This window comes from Corapipo altera, unplaced genomic scaffold (assembly GCF_003945725.1).
Source record: "Corapipo altera isolate COAL_440 unplaced genomic scaffold, ASM394572v1 56, whole genome shotgun sequence".
Classification (NCBI taxonomy): domain Eukaryota; kingdom Metazoa; phylum Chordata; class Aves; order Passeriformes; family Pipridae; genus Corapipo; species Corapipo altera.
Genome location: NW_020884896.1, coordinates 9,004,294 through 9,024,792, shown reverse-complemented (window position 1 = coordinate 9,024,792; position 20,499 = coordinate 9,004,294). Strand labels below are relative to the sequence as shown.

Here is a 20,499-nt window from a genome sequence, read left to right as displayed (position 1 = left end):
GCCAGGAAAGCTGAATGCCTCACTTCCCACTGGGGCCAGATTCTTCCTGGGTCCAAGCTCACTGATTACAGAGGGCATTTGTCCAGACTTTGTAATTTTTTGAGGACAGCCATAAACATACAGAACTGGAGAGGGTTCAGCCTGAAAGAAAACTGTGGCAATGCAACCAAGTAGAAATTTGAGGATGCAAGTTTGGGTAGAGATTCAGGAAACAAGGCTGGCAATGATGCACTCCAAACCAGAGCAGTAACCTCTGATTTGGTGCAGAGAACTGACTGCAGAGTATGTTTCTTTCTAATATGGGGGTTTCCTCTCAAGTGTCCCTTCAGGAAGGCAAGATGATGAAAGGATTCTCAGCATCAGACCACTATAACAAGGCAAGCAGATTGCACTGGCAGTTCTTTCCACATCACGGGAGAAAAATACATCAGAAAGTGTCCCTAAAACACATCTTAGTTGAGAAGGGTTTTGTGATAAATATCTGTTTCTGAAAACTGGCTTATAACAGTGATTTTATTGTGCAACGTTGTTGAAACAAAAACATTTTTCTTTGTGACAGTTTATCCAAAATAGTAGTATTGTTCTTTTTCCTCTTCTTTCTTCAACAGCTATTGCATTTCCAAGGGAGGTACAGAGATCTGGGAGCAGAAAGGAAGGCAGGCATGCATACACTCTTCACTGCATCACTTTGAATAAAAATCTAAAAATTCCTATATGAGCAGTACTACAGGACTTCCAACAAAATGTGGATCATTTTGTTTCCTTCAAATCTCAGCATGGAGACTAACTGTCCCTTTTCAGCAGCTTAACTCAGAGTTCAAAATGTTCAGCAGTCCAGCCAATGTGAAACAAAGCTTTTGCAGGCTTTCAATTGTAAAGTGAAATCAAAACACTGCTTCTGCCCAAGGAGGCACTTCACATGAGCAAGTGTGGTGGTCAGCCAGAGATTGATCCCAGTGTTACAGCACATGACAGAGTAAAGCAAAAGAAACAGCAGCAAAAGGCAGACTGACACTAAACGACAACAGCTGAGCCTGAATGTATCTAGAAAGAGCAGCTCTCTGGCAGCCTTACTCCAAAAACCACTGGCTTCCCCCTCTCCAGGTTAAGCAAAAACAGGCACAGCAGTATAATAAGTTATCCAGATCTCCCAAACTAGAGGAACATGCTGCAGGTCTGCTGAAAACTGTTAGTCCCAGCTGAACACAGAGGCATCTGTCATCCAAACAACAGAGCTGAAGACAGACAGCTACCTCCAGCTCTTGTTCCACACTGGCCATGGAGACAGGAGGCTTTAGCTACAGTTCCGACAAGGAGCAAGTAGGATCAGTGCATGCCGTGACCTTTGGATGTGTCAAAGATAGATACATGCTCAGCTGTGTTGGACACGGTTTGACTGCTGCAGGGAACATCACAGGTTCCAAGTGTTATTAATGAGGAAAACAATATGTACTGTCAAGGTTTGCTACATGAAGTTAGCGTGAAAACAAAGCCCACTCCAGAGAACAAATGAAATTTACTGGATTAGTCTCTTGTTCCAGCTTTCCTGATAAATAGCACTGAACTCAACACCACATTGATTAGTTGGTTCAAGACAAACACTGATCAGATTGCCTTGGCAAGTATATATAGCACTACACAAGCACAATCACCCTTGTCTATTCAGAGTAGCAAGGATTCCCTATACTTTCATTTCCCTTCCCTCTATCTTTCCCAGCCTAGACAGCATGTCTGCACTATTTAAAAGCCCTATGTTAAAATGCTTTTCCCTTCTCCTTCTCTTGCATTTTCCTACTAGACACAGTCAAAGCCCCTGTTCTGAAGAAACAGAACCAAACTGTGCAAATGCTGCAGAGTCCCAGAAGGCCCCACATTTCAGTGCAAGCTGACCCACATCATGGTTTTCTCCTCTACATCAGTAGGGTTTTTCCTTTATCTTATCTAGTACCTCAAATATGCATCCCCAGCATAACAGTCAGCTCTGAGTGAGAAACCGCTCTGGAGAACCACTGTGCCCTAAACAGTCTGTCACGTTACAGAAAGAATGGGTGGGAACCACTGAAGATGGGGGATTCCAGTAAGAGTCAGAAAGGCTAAAAATACAGCATACACAATCATTGCTGCATTTGTGTTCTTCACTTTGTTTCTGATCATCTCGAAAGATATCAGAGAGAAAGGATCTTACACCATTTCACTCTGCTTTTATGCTACAAACAACTTCCAGCAACTTGAAGTTCATCTCCTTTAGACCTTGTCCTTTTTCTTTTTAAATGCACTTTTGCAGAGCCACAAATTCTGCCAGATCTTCAGAAAATTCTAATTTCAGTGATCCTCCCAAGGTCTCTTTCCCTCCTTGGATCTATCTTTCATCTGAATTGAATTGTTTTTACCATAAGAAAAATACGCCCTCATAACTCATCCTTTACCCAATTAACTCAGCTTTGTTTTCCTTCCTTCTGGTGTATTACAATGAAATCATCAGCAAAACCAAATAGAGCAGTGTAGGATATACAGAAAAACTTATATTTTTTTTGTTTGTTTATTTTTTAAATCTGATCAATAGCTTTTCAAACATCTTTCTTGTTCTATCAGGAGATGTAACTTTTCTAACAGACACCACCACCATGTTGGTTTACCAGAACTGCCACTTCACAGAGCAGCAGGAAGTCACCTCAGCGCTGTGTGCCTTCCCTTACTACCACACTGACCACATCCTCCCAACACTGGCATGTGTAAAATGTTCACAGACAAGAGCTAATACTGCTACCTGTATAACATGCAACATTGAGATTTAACCCGAATTGTATTTGTTATCCTTTTTGAGAAAATATTACACCAGCAAAGTGCATCTTTCAGTCACATGCTTGACCATGTTTTCTTTTAGAAAATGATGGGGTGTTGCTTACGCATCAGTTTTTTGGTAGGCGTGTTAAAGGGCTAAAAAGTATCATTTTAGTTACGTCTTGCAGCAGATGAGAAGCAGAATACTGGTTTCTTGTTTAAATGTAAGCTATGACTCATCCTGGGCACAGATAAACTGAAACACATACCCATTAAATAAAAAGCACAAACAATTTTCCAATGTGAGGATTAATGACAGATAATAACTATAAATTAACTTTAATCTCTTATAACAAACAAAGCCCCTTATATAAATGTCACTGCAATCTTTTCAGATAAAAACAACGAATGAAAGTAAGAAGAAAAGTCATTTAAATATTATCAGCTAATATTTGGTACCAAATCAAACAGCTCCTTAGCAGAACCACTGGAGTGTTCATGAAATATTTCAAGACTAAGAAAAGGAGTGGTACTTAAAACACCACTTTAATTTTTAAAAACACAATTCTAGTTATTTTTTGACATTAAAGGAGTTCAAGATTCTTAATCCTGACACATTAAAACATCATCAGATCCGCAATACTGAGTCCAAGTTAAATCACATATTCAAAAGGGAGGAGGAGAGCATTTTGTTTTTCTACTATTCTCTTGCTCAAAAGAAACTCTGTGTAATCGTTGAATGGGTTAAACCAAAATTTAACTGAACATAAGGAGGCTGCTGTTCACAGACAAGAAGCGAAAAACCAGAGTCAGAGACCTAATAGTGGACAATTTTGAAAATTATAGTGTGTGTCAATAATGGAGATAACAGTGAGATTCAAAAGGAATAATCTCAAATAATAGGGAAAATGAGCACCTGTCAGCCACAAAGCCATTAGTATCAGGGCTTTTATATTTGCAACAGTTAATTCTGGAGACACTGACAAACTTAACAACACAGCAAATCAAATATGATGAAAATCTAACCAGGAAGTAATCCCCCTCACTCAGAAAACACTGCTGTGGAGTTTGAAAATAAATGCTTCCAGTATGAAACTTGCAGTCCAAATCATTGGTAATGAACACTGCAAACACAGCAAAGGCACTGCAGAGTCTAGCTGGGTTTGCAGATGTGAGTAGCTGATGAAGCCATAGCATCTGCATTAAGGGACAGATAATCCCAAACCAGGAACAATGGACTCCTGAACAAAGTTCCCAGATACAGGAGTCTGGCTGTACAGACCACCCAACGTGATCAAATGTGTGCCCTTCCCAGAAGGATGAAAACCAAAGGCTTGTAAAACCACGTCTGAGACACAGACCTGGAATACAGTGCCTCAGAATGGGAGGGCCTGGAAGAAAAGACCTTGTTAAGAACGCTGATGGTTAGAAATCTTCAGCTGGGAGCAGGTGGGGACTAGGGAGCATGAATCAGACAAACAGAGAGGAAGAAAGAGCTATTACACCAACCAAGAATGGGAGAACAAATTCTGCAGCAAGCATCTTGCCAGCATTCAGAAAAAGGTGGCATAAGGGGAAGCACAGGTAATAACACTCCTCTCACTAGTAACACTTGTAATGGTGTGCTGGTCAACAGTAAATCCTCATGATATCCCCACCTCAGGTAGCATTACTGTCCTCAGTTAAAGACAGGGAAACAAGGTAGAAACTTCCTCAACTCCCACGGATAGCTGGTATCAGCCATATCCCAACCCCATCAATACATGCCAGTCCTTAGCTGGACAGTAAGTATGATTGCTGAGATCTCACCCACAGAGCGTCTGAAGCTTCGCTGGCTGCCCCACAGGCCTGAGGCTAGAAATGGATGATCACATATCCATGCAAACTTGGCCAATGTAAAAGGACCAGGCTGGCAGAGGGAAAGATGGAGACAGTTCTGCTCTAAAGCTGTTCTGAGTGTAAGCAGCATTTGCAATAACAATTAGATATGCAAATAAGCACATTGAAGATTAGTGACGGTTTACTGTTGTCATGGAGAAAAAAGCACCTTCAATTCTGGGTCAGACCCAAAGACTGCATTTTCTTTCCCTCAGTGGTAAATATAACCAGATAGTGCACTGGAAAACGCAGGAGCCAACACTCCTCAACACAGCTCAACCTGGGACTGGAGAGGCTGAGACTCGTAGGAGCTACAGGGAGTAACATAACCCAAACAAAAAGCCTCCCTGCATCAACCCAGAAAGACCGGACCATGACAACTCTGTAGATACTCAAAACTACCAGGAGGTAGAAGCACAGGCTGGAAGAAAACACCCACACCATGCAAAGGCCAAGCTGCTTCCTAGCAATGCTGCTGCCAGGGGAGGCAGATGTGGGGGAAACTGAGGGCAACACAATTCATAAGGTATTCAGCTCCAATTCCCTTGAAGCCACATGGGAAGATCTTGTCTGAATGAAATAACACACTTGGCTCAAAGCCTCTGTGTGTCTTTGGCCATCCTCATAGTCCTCCCATCCCTTGTTAAATGATGGCTGCTAAGAGAGAAGAGGAGGCAATCAGCCTATTTAGACTCAGCTTTCCTTCCCACCCTGGGGGTTTCTTCATAGGAGCAGCTGGCCAGAGCACTGCCTTTGTTACAGCAGCCACAAAAAACACAGACACCCACCCTCAGCCCCCCTAAAATCCCACAGAAGAGCCAAGATAAGTTTATAATGGAAACCCTGACATAACTTTAACTAGAGCATCCTGAATGGAAGGCGATAATCTGATCTGTGTGTGAACTAGCTCCCCTTGCCTCAATGGTATTTATCTTACTTTAACTCCTGTTACAAAAGGGTTGAGTCATATAGCAGAGCCAGCCAAGTAACAAAACTGCAGGGCTTGCTAAAACGTCAGATTCAAGGATAAACAGGCACAATTCTAAAACAGGTTAGAAGAGTCTCTGCAGAAGCACTGGTAGCCAGACCTCGGAGCCTCTGGACAATGGTATTTTCTTCTGCGTTGCAGAGACTATCACAGCCCAGTGAGGGTGTGGGGGGAGAGGGTGCAGAGCACAGGGCTCTGCCCTTTGGTTCATGGTAACACATATTACCCAGGGCCCAAGAAACCTGATCCCGTAGCAACCTCATGTATGGAAAGTGCCCCAATCAGATTTCACTGTGTCAGGAGAAGAACAGTATTTACTCTGCATACAGATTAGTCACAAAACTGGGTCACTTCTTGCCTTTTCAGAGAGAGGAAAAAAAACCAAACCCACAACCAAAAACAAAGCTTCTTTTTCAGATCTTTTTGTGTCTTCCCCCCAACTTTTAAAACTACGTGATGCAGTGTGGTCATTCGCAGCTGCCAAAGCTGATCAAATGGCACCTGCATGGATAAGGTTAAAGCACATTACACTCACCAGGCTTGCATTTCTTAGAATTCGGCTCATTAGCTACTTACCGGTTCTTTTCTAGTTCGTTGTGCGTAGACCTGGAAGATAAACAAAAATTTGGATTAGCCACCTTTGACCTCTGAGCACCAAAGTTCAACTGCAGCAAGCTGTACACATCTCCAGTCACACACTGCAGCAGAAAGTCAGCCAACTACATACATTAAAATCTACAGCTATAACCTCATCCTCCCTGTTGACAAGAAATTCCCCCCCTCCAGTGCAAAAGCTGGTACTTTTACTGGTGCTACAGAAAATGTTCCCTTGAGACTTCAACACACAAAAAATCCCAAAGAGAGGCAATGATTAGAACAGAAGGCCAGAGTCTGCCACTTCTAGAATCCTTCTGGCCCTTCAACCAACTCACTACAGGACTGCAGTTACGTTTCTTTGTGCTTTAGTTTCTCCATTCACCCTGTAAAAATACCGGTATCATCTGCTAACACAGGAGCTCACAGAGCATTAATTTGTGCCCATCAAATACACGGGAACCTTCCAGCAGAACTGGCTCTGTAAGGACAGCCCCTGGAACCCTTCAGCCATCACAGGCCAGATTTAGCCAACTTAGCAGACCCAGATATGGCCAGGAATTGGGCACGAAATGGGATGGCCAGCACTGGTCATGTTTGCAAACATCAGCGGCCCTGAGTAGCACTTTTAGGATGCCTGGAAACCCCTCAGGGATGGAAACAGCACTGCCACAGCCCTAGTATGTAGTGAAGTGACCCATAAAGTGGCACTGTGACCACTTGACAAAGGAGGGGCCTTTGTCTTTATACCTGCCCACCGAGCCAAGCATGCTGCCAGCACTCCCTGATTCAGAGCTTGCAGCTTGAAAACAAAACCAACTAGAAACAAAAGGAAAACAGGCAAGTTCATTCTCCTTGCTCTGTGATGACAGCATGAGTGGCAAAAAAAGCTTAAATCCATTCAGGATTTCTAATCTAAGCCAGGTAAGGTTGTTGAGGATTATTTAAAAGGATAGCCATTTATCCAACATTTCTCTTTAACAGAAGGTCACCTTAAAATAAGAGTAAAAAGAGCCCAAGAGCTTAATAAAAAGGATCTATTTTCTCTAATTTGGCATCACATTTCTTCCGGAGCTCTGAGAAGATTATCCTCTATCCCCCATCTGGAGAATCCCACAGAGAATTCTACAATTAGGGAACTGAATGGAGGATGTGCTCCAAGGGAAACCCTGTCATAATTAAATGCTTCTCCAAAAAAAGGAAGGAGGAGTGCCTAACAGGTGTTAGAACCTAATTGAAAATGACGAATAAACTGTAGATGTCTGCAAAAATCAAGGTAAATGAGTTTTAGCTGACCATGGCTGAGAGCTGTGGGTGGCCAGAGGAAAAACAAAACGCTACCGTATGTCTGTGCAAGCTACCCAGAGCAGCAGGATATGGGACACCCCAAAGGCAAGGTACACTACAGGCAAACTCTTCATGTTCAGGAAACTCCCCAAAACAGTGGATGCCTTAAATCTGGTTCCCAGGAATCAGAAACACGAACACAATGTTTAGTCCAGAAAATCTCCCAAATTAAACCCACACCGCCCCCAGAGTCTAAACCAGCAAAATCCATTTATCCAGGCAACCTGGATCCAAATTAACCCACCAGGGCTGAGCTGAGGCCCTTTAAAGCCACTGCCTGTATGTACTTTGGAACATGCTTATTGTTCTTATTTACTGTATGTTCCTGCAGGAGACTTTGCACTCTTCCTAGCTATGACATTAGCAGTTATAAGGCCAGAGATATGCAATGGCTTGAATTCCTATATTATACCGAGCCAATTATCAAGGCCAGCACTGAAAGAACAAAGTTTGGCCCACTGCTGTGAACAAAATTAAAACAGCAGGTTCTCCTTACTCCTCTCACACAGGAGACTCTTTATTACCTATCTGCCTTCTGATGAACAAGACAACTGAGAGAGGTCACAGGCTTTTCACCAAGTCAGGAAATGTATGCTGGGACTTTTAACCATGTCTGTGGCATGGAAAAAACCCAAAACTCAACCCCCCCCCAACATCTTCACACTGAAGCTGAATGCAAACAAAAGAATCTCAGCAATGTTGAATGAATCCTACAGGGAGGCTGCTTCCCTTACCTGCCTATGCTTTGCTTAGTGTAACTGGGGACCATTTGGAAAAGTTGTAATTTTCTGTTTCATCTGGATTTAGGAAAAAAGCCCAGCACCACTTCCCACTACCAACATTCACTAATTTATATTTTTTGTGAGTTTCCCTTTGCTTGGACAACACCTAAAGAAAAAAACTCCTCTCTCTTCTGTTCATAATTCATTTCATTTTCTATAGGTCCCGATCTAAAGACTAGTTTTCTCCCCTTGTCTTTGGGCTGCACGTGTTACTAAGATTTATTTGGAATTAAACAAGGACAGTGCTGTCAGTGAAATGGAAAAAAAGTACAGGAACCTCTACTGATACTGCATTTAAAAAAAAAAAATAAAGTCTTTTAAATAGGTGCAGAAACAAATGTAACTGGACCTCTTCAACTGAGCTGGTCTTATCATCAACTGAGAACCTGGTGAGTATCACCAGACTGAAATCAAAGCCTCATCCCTGTACGCCATCGCCAGCTTCTTGATGGGTACATGATGAACACCACAGCTGTGAACTGTTGCCAAAGCTCAGGGAACATTTCAGTGCTACTTTTAACACTCTGGGTTTACAGCAGTGAGAAACCTGTGCAGTTCAGTGTGATGCTGCTGCTGACAGTCAGCCACAGCCTGTGTCACCCAGTGACATGAGGACACCCCTGTCGAGCATGGACCACAAACCAGAGGAACTCACATCCCCTCTGTCAGGCAGACACGGCAAGCAGGACCTTGCCCCCACCTGCAAAGTTGAAACCAGAGTCATGCAGGCACAGACATGTTCAGAGGGGGAAACAAAAGCCCAAGCACATGTACTGGCACTGCTAAAACGTCAGCTGCAATTTATAAGTAGCTCAAGCACAAAACGTCTGCGGGGTTCTCATTTAGAACTCAGGTTTCTATAGCAGTCAATAAATTTAAAACAGCCAAACTGATAACTGCCCATAAAAACTGAAGGAATGTTGTATAAGGAGAAGGATCCTGTTCACTGCATTTTGAAAACAGCTTGGGAAAAGATTAAGAAAAAGTTTTAGAAGCTTAAGATAAAGGAGCCAGGCAAACAACAACAAAAACAGCAAATCAGTCCCCCCCCCTTTTTTTTAAACAACAAAAAGTTAAAAGGGGACAAACGCAAGTTTACTCCAATTCACCTCAGATACCTGAAACTGCATACAAAATAGGAAGAAAGCGGGACGCAGCAATTGTCAGTCGTTCTAATTTAAGGTCAGATGCAGCAACTTTTCTGCACCAGTTACAGTGATTCTGCCTGCAACCTCGCTATCCAACACAGTAACAAGGTGTTGCTGAAACATTAACCTACAGCAAAGTCCCCCAGAGAATGAGACACTGCAAGTAATTTGCCACTTTATCCCATCTTCTTTATTTAAGTAAAATCTCTCCTACCATGACAGGGGAGGCCAAACTTTCCCCGAGCACAGGTAAGCCAACAAAACAAACTGCATCAGGGAGGAACAAGCTCTAAAGAGCACTGAATTAATTTGTCACTGAGGTTTTTACTGTAATTAAAATCACAAAGCTGCCACATGACATTAAACATAGCTGACCTTTCTGGTTTACTTATTTATTATTGATAAATATCCCAATGTATGCATTTGCAGAATACCTGCATTTTGGTTTGTCTTCTCAGTGAGGTAACTACACAGCAATCGAGAGCCCTTGTCCTATGTGGTACACAGATGGCACTTAGATCCAATGATCCTGTCATCCCTCTCGAACCTGGTCACCTTCTGGCCTGGATCTGGCACCAGCTCCTGGCTCCAGAGGAGTCCAGGACTCCAAGACCTACATCTCCATCACAACAGATACACTGGTATCTCACGAAGTGCTGCTGGCCACGAGGGGCCTCTTCCAATACATGTCCTTAATGCCAACACAACACCAGTGCTTCTCCTCCAAATTCACTCATCCCACTCTGCTTTATCAAGAATTTAATCAGGAAAGCAATATTCCACCAGCTTGTGTAAATTAAGGCACAGTTACCCAAATCATGTTTAGAAAAACAACAAGAACATCCATCTGCAGACCTGGCTTTCTGTCTTACTTCACTCAGGTTCAGCTACTTCTCCTGCTTGTGCAACATCACACCACATACAACTGCATTCTTCTTCATTTTACAGACCTTTCCCGCCTCATGGCTCTGCTGACACCCATTCACTGGGCCACTAAATTCCCCTGAAAAAAATGCCTTCTTCCGTTGCCCAAGGCAAGAACAACCAACCCTTCTGGAACCAGTGAACAATATTACTGCTCTCTTTTATGCAAGTTCTTCCTCAGAAATGGTTCCTTTTGGAAACAGCCAAATGACAAAACAAAACAAATAAAAGAAGGGTGATCAACAGCTTTTTTAAATTTTAAATCCACTTGTGTCCACAAAACAGAACTTACTGGCTTGAAGAACCCCAGTGTTTTGCCACGGTTTCAAGCGGACCAACACCATAAAGAGACTATGAAACCAATGCTGAAGTCAGCCTGGGAAGTCCACAAAGAAGCTCCACCAGCATCATGTGAGGCTTCCAGCCTAATGGCAAGACAAACAATGGCTGCACAAGAGTTAAATCCTCCTGCCCAGATAGAGACGCTCAAGGGCTGAGTTTCTAAGGGAACTGTGAACCCAACTCATCTTTGAAAGGCCCAGGAGTCTGGCCCTCAGAGAGCTGCAGGGAAGCCTTGGGGACACAGCAACTTATGGTACACAATCCTGCCATGAGGAGCAGGATGCAGCTGAACAGAAGATGGCACAGCCGGAGCAGGAGTCCTTCTGCTGCCTTCCTTATGCCCTTTGCGAGTAGCAGTCTCAAGTCTAACAAGAACATCACCTCAGCCTTTCATACCATCAAATCTAACAAAACATTTCCTTCCAAGCAATACCAGAGACAAAAGTTATCTTAAGCCATTACTATCTCATGATCCCCTACAATGTCTGACCTTGAGGTCCAGAATGAATTCCTCTCCATGAGGATCTGAAGTGAGGAGACGGAACAGACTGTTTCCCCTTCTCGCTGACGTCAATGCCAATGCACCAGATTAACCTGGCCCCAAACTCTGGCTAGTTTTTCTGTCGCTCTTGGATGGACATGGTATCAGATTCCTCCTAAGGATCTGATCAAAGCTGTTTTTCCAGGATCAAGCCAGACCCTTTCCAAAGTTCACATTCTCCGTCTCCAACAGAGAAGGGGACGCAGCCGTACTGGCATCTGTTCATGTTTGTTCATCTTTGGAAAAGGAGAAATGGCCCCACAGTCTGTTTTCAGCTCAGAGGGCGGAAGAGCTCTTCCACGTGGTTCACAACTGCAGAAAGTCACCTACCTGTGGATTTCTACACAGTATTGTGAAAGTTTCCTGCAACACTCAGTCACAACAACTTTAAAAAGTACACTGCACACTTCCCTTCAAGAAGTAAATGTCTTCAAAGTAATTTCTTTACACAGCCCCTCTCAGTTTAGTACCTGGTCTTCATAATCATTATTTCTGCTTGCAACATTTCAGAAATTAACTTTTCTGTAACAGTTTCTATGCAGGGGGGACAACATCAACACACAAAAATCCTAAACGATTTTCACAAGGTCACACAAGAAGCCTGTGGCAGAGCAGGGTACTTAACTTAGGTTCCCTCAAGCCCAGGATAAGGCTAGCATTGGTGGGTGGTTGTTCTCAGGCAACCCAGAGGCAGCTAAAAAGGACACTCGTGCCATCTGATTCTTGGGTCAAAAACCCAAAAAGTAACATAATCATTGTATAGTACAAGTAGGAAAGTGAGAAAAAAGCCTACAACCAACAACAATCCAAACCCAAAACAGCCCTCATGTCTTGCCCACTGTCAGCCAAGTGGGCCAACCCTACTCTCAGACGCCACTGTACAAGGTGCCAGAGAAAATCTAAAATGGGAGCCAAAAGCAAAGCAGTATTAGTTTACTGATAAAACTCAACCAAGAGACATATCAGACAAAAATCCTCAGCTGGGGAAGCATGCTGTTCTATTGGTGCATGTGCTGCTTTTCCAGCACAAGGGAGAAAAGAGCAGGAAGACTTGCTGAGCACCAGAGCCTATCCCAGTCCCAGAGCTGAGTTGCTCCAAACCAGACCAACACCCGATAAAGCAGCATAAGGTGGCACTCTGCAGGAGAAGGGTTTTCCACAGAACACATAACAGCAAGAATGCTATTTGCATTCAGTGCTGCAGTCTGGGGCAAGTAAGTAAGTCCCCAGCTCGCTTCCCTCCCCACTGTGCAGGCTGGGAGCAACTGTTCTGGTGTGGGCCTTCTCCTGTGCCACCTGAGACCCCACATGCAGAGGCTGGTCCCAGTCCCAAGTGCTAAGGGAAAACTGCCCTCATGCAGGGCCCTGCACGGCCAAGAGGAACTGGGTTTGCTGAACAAGCAGCTATTCAATATTTTGTTTTCTCCTCATTGTTCAACATGTGGCCTCAAGCCAAGCCCTGCTCTGAATACAGAACTGGTGGTTTCCTTACAGGCTTTTCGACAGGCTCACCAAGAGCAGCGACTGGGCAGTTCACGAGCACGTTTATTGTCAAACATCCTCCCTTTCCAAACTGGAAGCTAAGAAACAGGGAAATCAGAGTTGCAACTTCTTGTCCCTCCAAGTACCTCCATGAAGACCCCCAAGGGCCTGGTTTTCTGGGCCACTTTAGATGTTCTTAGCACAACTCCTGCTGGTGCCTCTTGTGGCTATGCATCATCAGCACTTCCACAGCTCACATCCCAGGTTCGTATCTTGGAAAAAAAATCACTGTATGAGGAATAGACTGTCTCCTGTAACAAGTTGGGCTGAAAGGGACTTGCTGAATGTACACTGGGCTGCTGAGAGCAGACAAGAGTGAAGTGAGTTCTCCAGTGTGCTATTCACTGCTCCATTCTGCCTTCTAACTTCGCCACAAGTGAGCTAATGTCCTACAGTAACCACTTCCTTCCCTTCCCAGCCCACACTTCGCCATATCAGAAGGGGCTTGTGCACACCGATCAGACACAAAGCCTGATGTGTGTTCACTTGGGGAGGTACCTTAACCACTTCAGGAGTCCTCCTCCCTTGGACATGCAGCAGACAACATCTTCTACAACAATTCAGAACTTGGAAAAATTCAGGTAGATTCTCACAGGTCAGGAGAAAGTATATATTCTTTGCCTTAATCAAGGCAAAGTGTCCTGTCTGTCCTGTCTGCAAGGGAGTTTGAGCTTCTTGTAGACAGACTCTTGACCTTTTTTTTTTTTAATACATTGACAAAACCATGTATTTCATGACCTAGTGAGGAGAAATATCAGGCGGTTTCACCATGGCACCTCCAAGCTTCCCCATGAACAAGGAAGAGCATGACACAGAACGAGGGCGGCAAAATACAGACACTTCCTCACACTAATGTCAGGTATGCATTGTCTCCCAGGTCTCTCCCAAGTGGGAAGGACAATCTCCCTACACAATCATCATAAACAGATCATTCAAAGCAAAATGAGTTCCTGACACAGGATGAAGCACTTGCTTCATCCATCCTCTGCCGACACCTTAATATCTCAGCTAACAAAATTTTTGCTGTCCGTTATTCAAGTGTATTAAAAAGCAGGGTAAGGTCTAACACTGCAGAAAGCTCCATGTGGTCCCTGTCCCACTGACTTCCAGCAGGCTCTATGAGTCTCACTGCATGGTCAGGGACTTGATCTCTGCCATGGCCACACCAGAACCAGTGTCAAAGCTGCTGGCACCTGCATGGCAGAGAGATCACAGTGGTTCCCAGAAAGAGAATAAAGACACAGGATGCAACTTTCAACTCTACCTGGAAAACTTAGGATCCTAAGTCTCATCTTCTTTCAAACAGTCACAAACTCCAAAACATCTATTCTGCTTCCTGAAAACAGGATTAGAAAAGTGTGCACATTACCCCAATGTACAGATGGTGGGAACCATATAATGTACAGATGGTAGGACCCATGTAGGTCATCTGACATGCCCAGATCTTGCAGCCTTACAGCAGCAGACTCAGGAAACGATCCAAGGACCCAGTATGCCAGCCCTTTGCCCTGTACCACGCTTCTTCCCACACATAACATTACCCTTTTGAGGAAGATGGTCATTTCCAGAAATAGCCTTAGCAATGTCCTCTGCAGTGCAGCAGTCTGTTTGGGGAGCATGTACTTCTCTGCAATACACATCTTCTGCCCTAAAGAAACTGCCTTCAGATGCACTGGGGAAAATGAGGCTTTTTGTGTTAACGCCACCTGACTGAAACACACTTTGTTTGAAAAGGAACTGATGGCATTTGTATGGCTGTGGGCCAGGCCAGACTTTCTTCACTTCTATTTAGACTTATTAGTTATCTCTCATGTTACAGCTATACTGCTGCAACACTGTGTCTGGAGATGAAGGCAGGGGAAACACACTGGAAAACAGGAAAATACATTAACATTACTGTTAGCTACACATTGTACTAGGGAAACTGAGGCACAAAGATTTACACAGACTGTAAGAAAAGCAGGAAGAGAACCTAAATGTCCTGATGTCTGGGGTTAATGTCCTGTCAACAGAGACATGCTCATCCAGCACCTGGGAGATCCGCGAAAAAGGAAGGCTGAGTAAAATGGAAGAGTTCCAATTTCTCCTGCTCTTACAGTTCTGGCTCACAAGCAGCAGCAACTAATATGAAGGCAATGAGGTGGCTACTTCCCACAGTTCCCAGATGGCCAAACTACTCATGAAGCAGTTCATGAACTGCTGAAGTTTGTAGCCTGTTAGAGGCAAGCTAGAACTGGTGCCACGTTACCTTACCATGCCAACACATTCCTTACAGCTGCCCAAGCACCTGGACAATGACCACTGGAGTAATAGTCTCAACAGTAATCCTAATGTCATTTGTCCCTTCTCATAACTTCTCCCTCATTGATGGTGTAACAGATGGAAGGAGATAAATGAAAAGCCTTCAGAAAACAATCAACTATTTTATGCAAAGGAACTTTAATCAAAACTGAGGCAAAAGAACTGCTCTCAGTCCACATGCCTGCTCGTCACAGAGCAAGCAGCAAAGCATAAACAAGTAATTAAGACAATGTTGGAAATCATCTAGGCTACTTCAAACTGGATTCATAAAGCAACAGAACTGAAGTGAAATCACTTCTATATCACAGAATGAAAAGAATGAAAGTACAGTAGGGAGCATAGAAAAGAGAGATGGGAATATATCCAGCAGGATGGAAAAAGCAGGCCTGTTCCCTCTGAGCTGATCAACAAGGCAGTGTCTCATAGAGCAGAGATCCAGGCAAAGGCCAGCCAAGTGCACAGCCCCAGAGAACCACAACCTCTGATCAAGAGAGCCCAAAATAAGTCAACAAAAACAAATCCTATCTTTGTTGGTTCAAAGGAGATAGGGAATAGAAGCCAATACACTCGAGAGGAGAACAAATAGAAGCCAGTCTTTGAATTTGGGCAGAAGTTTGTCAGGGGGGATCAGGAGATGATGAACAGCAGGAACTCCAACAAGCAAGACAATTAACTCAGCAGCAGGACATTGACTGGTCTGTTTGGGTCAGAAAGAGAAATGGATTTGAAAGCTCAATCAGCAGTGAGAAAGGAAAGTCAGTCTTACCTACAAACAGGGGAGCAGATGGAAACAACACGACAGGTGACAACCAATTCACTACCAAGCAAAGGACCAGGTCAGGTTAAACAAAACCATGAAGGATAAACCCCTGCATGTGTTATGGATGAGGCATTACACAGAGAAGATATAAAAAGGGTGTAAATGCGGCAAGAGGGGAAAACCCCAAAACATCTGACAGGAATACTACTTAAACCAGAGAATTGCTGGTACACTGAATATAATGAGAAGAGAAAATGAGAGAACAGATGACGAGGTTTGGCCCAAATATCCTCCCCACCACGCCAGGACACCAAATTTCTCTAGGAGCTGGGGCTAACAACCTTCACATTTCAAAAGACCTTATGAGCTGAAATCTGAAGTTTCCTGTCATCTCAAGAGCGCTGTGATCAGTGATGCAAATCAGCCCACGGCAGCTGCAGCAGAGCTCCACCTGGGCACAGTGCTGCAACACCAACAGCATGAGCCCTGACTAACCCCACTGCTGCAAAATAGCACACTCCTGTAAGGATTCCCCCAAATCTGGGAGGACAAAGGGACCATGACTGTTCAGCCACAGGGAGCGGCACTTCACGGCAGACAGTTGCTGCAGCAGCATATTACAGCTGAGCTGCAAGTAACACCAACAGCTGGGCCTACTTCTAGTTTACACAAAAGCCTCTTTGCACAACTTGAGTAGTCTAAAAAGATCACAAATTACATTCTACACCTACTAAAGGTATCAAAGTATAAATTCAGCTCGGAATCATAGGTTTAGTATAGACTCCCTGCCACACAGATCTCCCAGTGCATGGCTATATTACTAATACACAAAGGAAAACAGGAACTGCAGCTCTGCAGGATCATCTCCCTTGGAGGGCTATAAAATAAACAGTGACAAAGAGGAACACAGTGGGTTCCCCGATGGAAACTGCTACATCAGCTCTAGCACTTTTGGAGGCCTCATTCCTCACCAGGGAGTGGGGTTTATGCTTCTCATGACATTTGCTGGGTTCACCCTCACTTTCTGTGTTTTCCCTGATAACCTGCCAGTTGTACTGCAAAGCTAAGCATCACTGAGAAGACACTGTATATAAAAGCTCACCTTCGTGGGGTATTTTTTTTATTTCCCAAATTGCGGTAGGACCTCGGCTTCTGATGTAGAACAGTAGAGACGAGGAGAGGCACAATGTAGTGCCAGCAGGTTCAGAAACCCCAGCATCGCCAGGACTTGCTTGTCTACACCTGCAGATTGCACTGGGGCAAATTACAACTAATGGGCAGATTGGATGTGCTGAAGCCAAACAGAGTTATCCAAGAAGAATCATACCTGCCAGCCTGCTCCGACCACCTGTATGCCAGTACAAACCTGCCAAGATGGTGGGATTTGAACATGGGGTGATCTGCCTCTCGTGCACATACCAGCAATCCAGTTTCCCAGTCTAACACTTACACTGTCATTACGCTTTCCCAAAAAGAAGTCATGCACATACCTAACTATACTCAATATTGTTGGCCAGTCTCCCTCAACACCTCTAACAAACAATCCTTAACAGCTCAGCCTTGTTCAGTTTTCTTTTCTTAAAAAATTAACTAGCATGTTCATGTATCCTCTCTCTACAAGGGAAGCAAGACCCTGTTTCCAAGTATTTCTAGAGAAAATTTCAACAGCAGCATGAAGATTCCAGATAGTAATTACACTGTTTGTACATTATCAAAGTGAGGCGTAACTCAAAACACAGTACAGCAAATCTCATCCATTCTCTGTTTTACACATGTGGATTTGTACTCTATGAAGCAAAGCCGAGTCCTGAGCCATGAATAGAGCTCCCTGGCACTACAAGGCTTGAGGCAGAAAGCAGCCTCTCTCCCCACCATATTACACAAGGGCCAGATTCTAACCCACCTACACACAGCCAGTCAAACTTAGCTCCCACTAGCTGTGGAGTAAGGTGTGATCCAGCGTGAGATGATGAAAAAAAAATCCCCAAAACCAAACAACTCACAAGCAAATAAACAAAGTATCATCCAGAAACAAGTAACAACTGATAGAGCCTAGGAAGCAGGACAGCTGTCAACAAAAAGTCTCAGAGACCAATTCTCTGGGACGTGAAGAAAGGGGTAGAGGCTTTGTGCAGGAAAGTAGACCAAGACAAGCTGACACTGCATTTTGCTCTTTCTGGAATTTCTTACACAAGACAGGCAAACCACTCAGCCACCTGCACACCCTCTCCCCCAATAAAATCATAATTACAGCACTGTCCTAACTCCAGAGGCTGTAGGAAGGACTGAAAATTGCCAGGTACCCAGTCAGCAGCACAATGAGGGGGCGGGGGGAGGAGGGAGGGAACCTCCTTTGACAGAAGAAATACAATATATTAAAACTGTGCAGTGTTCACCAACCCCCCTACTCCTCCCCTGCACAGTGAGGTACAGCTGCACAGCACTGCTGTTGTGGTAAATCAGGCTTTCTAGTGCACCAGACAGCCAAGGTTGACTTGCAGCTACACATGCCACATCCTTTCAGCTTCTGTGAACCTGTGCTTCAGTTTGTGAACCTGTGCTGCATGAAGCCAATGCCTAAGGCACACGAGGTACCTAATGCACACCCACCCACCTGCCCCCCACTCCTTGCTCAGGGACACTCCGAGCAAATTAAGGTTAAAGACAAGAAGACCTGAGGGTTTCAATGGTGCAGCCCCCATATATGCCCTCAAAAGACAGTTTCAAAGGATGTGAGAGTGGAGGGCAACACAGAAGGTTCAGCACAAAAGCAAGTGATGAGATTTAGAAGCATGCAGAAGAAGTTTCAAAGGGGGCAGAGGAGAGTGCAAGGACAGAGAACATGAGGAGCTGCATCAGCAGAATACTCAGAAGGGCAAAGCAACCCAGGCACCCAGATTTTCAAGACACCATGTCCAAAATGCCTCACCATACTCATTACAGCTGCTGACTCCAAGCTCTGCAGGCAACCTGCTACCAGACTGTAGATGTCTGAAAGGCCCTTGGGAAGTGGCCTCAGACACAAGGGAGGATAATGGGAAGAGAGGAAAATGAAAGGAAAAAGAAACTGGACAGAGATCAAACCCTCCTCCATGGAACTGAGCAATAGATTCTTTGAGTGCTCTTAACAACATGGGCCTCCTGGGAGAGCTGAGGGCTCCTAGTGCTGCTGGGAGGGTGCTTGGCATTTCCCCAGGATCAGACCAAAAAATAACAGGCTGTTCTACATGCCTGAGAGCCTAAATAAAAACAAAACACAAATGACGACTTAATATTGTAACGTAATTTCAGATTTCATTATAAATCTTAACTTCATTAAACTGATGGTATTTTTGGGGAAAAAAAATCATTTAGCATCCCTGCTGTTTATTTTATATCCTGCTGATACAATGATTTAAACTGATTAAAAAGTCCTTTCAATTATTTTCCAAAATGTATAAATATCAAACCAGGCTAATCCTAACTAACTATAATGACCTTTTCGAATAATTGGGTCTATTAGAGCAGTTTCCAGTGACATTGAATTCAAGTTAATGTACCCACAGAACGGTACTCCCAGCATACATAACTTCTCTAGCAAGTGTTAAGAATTCAGCTTCAGTCTCAGAAACATCTTCAGAAGAAACTGACATTAAATAAGTGATACTACATGCTGTAACAAATCTCGGCTTATTTTTCATCCCATTCCAAAAACCAGAAGATACTTTTGTCAAGAGCAAATTAAAATAGAGGCAAAATTAAATTCTAATTTAATACGGGTTGTCTAATTGATTTGCTTGGTTTTTTGCTTTTAGCTATGTGTTAAGCAGGGTTTTTTTTAAAGAAAACTTTCCCTTGTTATTATGAATGCCAAGTCACAATGACTCTGATTCTCCACATATTTTCCAAAGGTGTGTAATTTTCCATACCTAAATTTCTCTGACCAAAGCAAAACTGTAATTTTAAATATATTCAGGTTTTAAGTCACAGTATGCAACACTAGGGCTTTCAAATGCCCATGCAAAACACTGCACACACATGCAGGTAACAAGGATTGCAGAGGGGAACTCCTTTGCAGCAATCTCCATGCAGTTGGTTGTACAACTGAGAAAAGCAAAGGAAAAGAGAACCTGAGCCACAACATCCTTTTTTAAAAATGCAGCATGTGAATTAGAAATCATGAAGCAATGTTTTCCCTCTTATTTGCACACCCCTGTTTGGGGTAGAAAAGAACTATTTTGCTGGGACTGGGAGACCACCACAGTTCTGTAAGAATAAGATTTGCTCCACCACTGCTATCCAGAGCTGGGCTGTCCCTTCCTCAGAACTTTCTGGGTGTCTGTGCCATGACAGCACAGAGCCTGTTGGGAGGAAATGGCTGTCATGTCTGGGCTGCAAATGATGAAGGGACATACCTGGATTTAAACTATGAATCAAAAGAGCATCTAGGCTCTGTAAATACCCTGCATCACAAAATCATGGATTATTCGGTTCAATAAAGACCAGTAACAATGTACACATGTCAATTTGCAAAATGTATAAATAAAGAAAAAAAAAGATACCAACAGTGTTTTGCCAAGCTTGCTTGAGAA

General features: G+C 43.7%; 1 protein-coding gene across 1 annotated transcript in view; it reads right to left on the bottom strand.

The window, feature by feature from the left end:
* MXI1 (MAX interactor 1, dimerization protein) overlaps positions 1-20,499 on the bottom strand; it is a 46,938-nt gene that overhangs the window by 23,143 nt on the left and 3,296 nt on the right. The window contains exon 3 of the mRNA XM_027648048.1: positions 6,224-6,253. Within this exon, the coding sequence (XP_027503849.1) occupies positions 6,224-6,253 (30 nt within the window). The remainder of the gene's footprint in view (positions 1-6,223; positions 6,254-20,499) is intronic.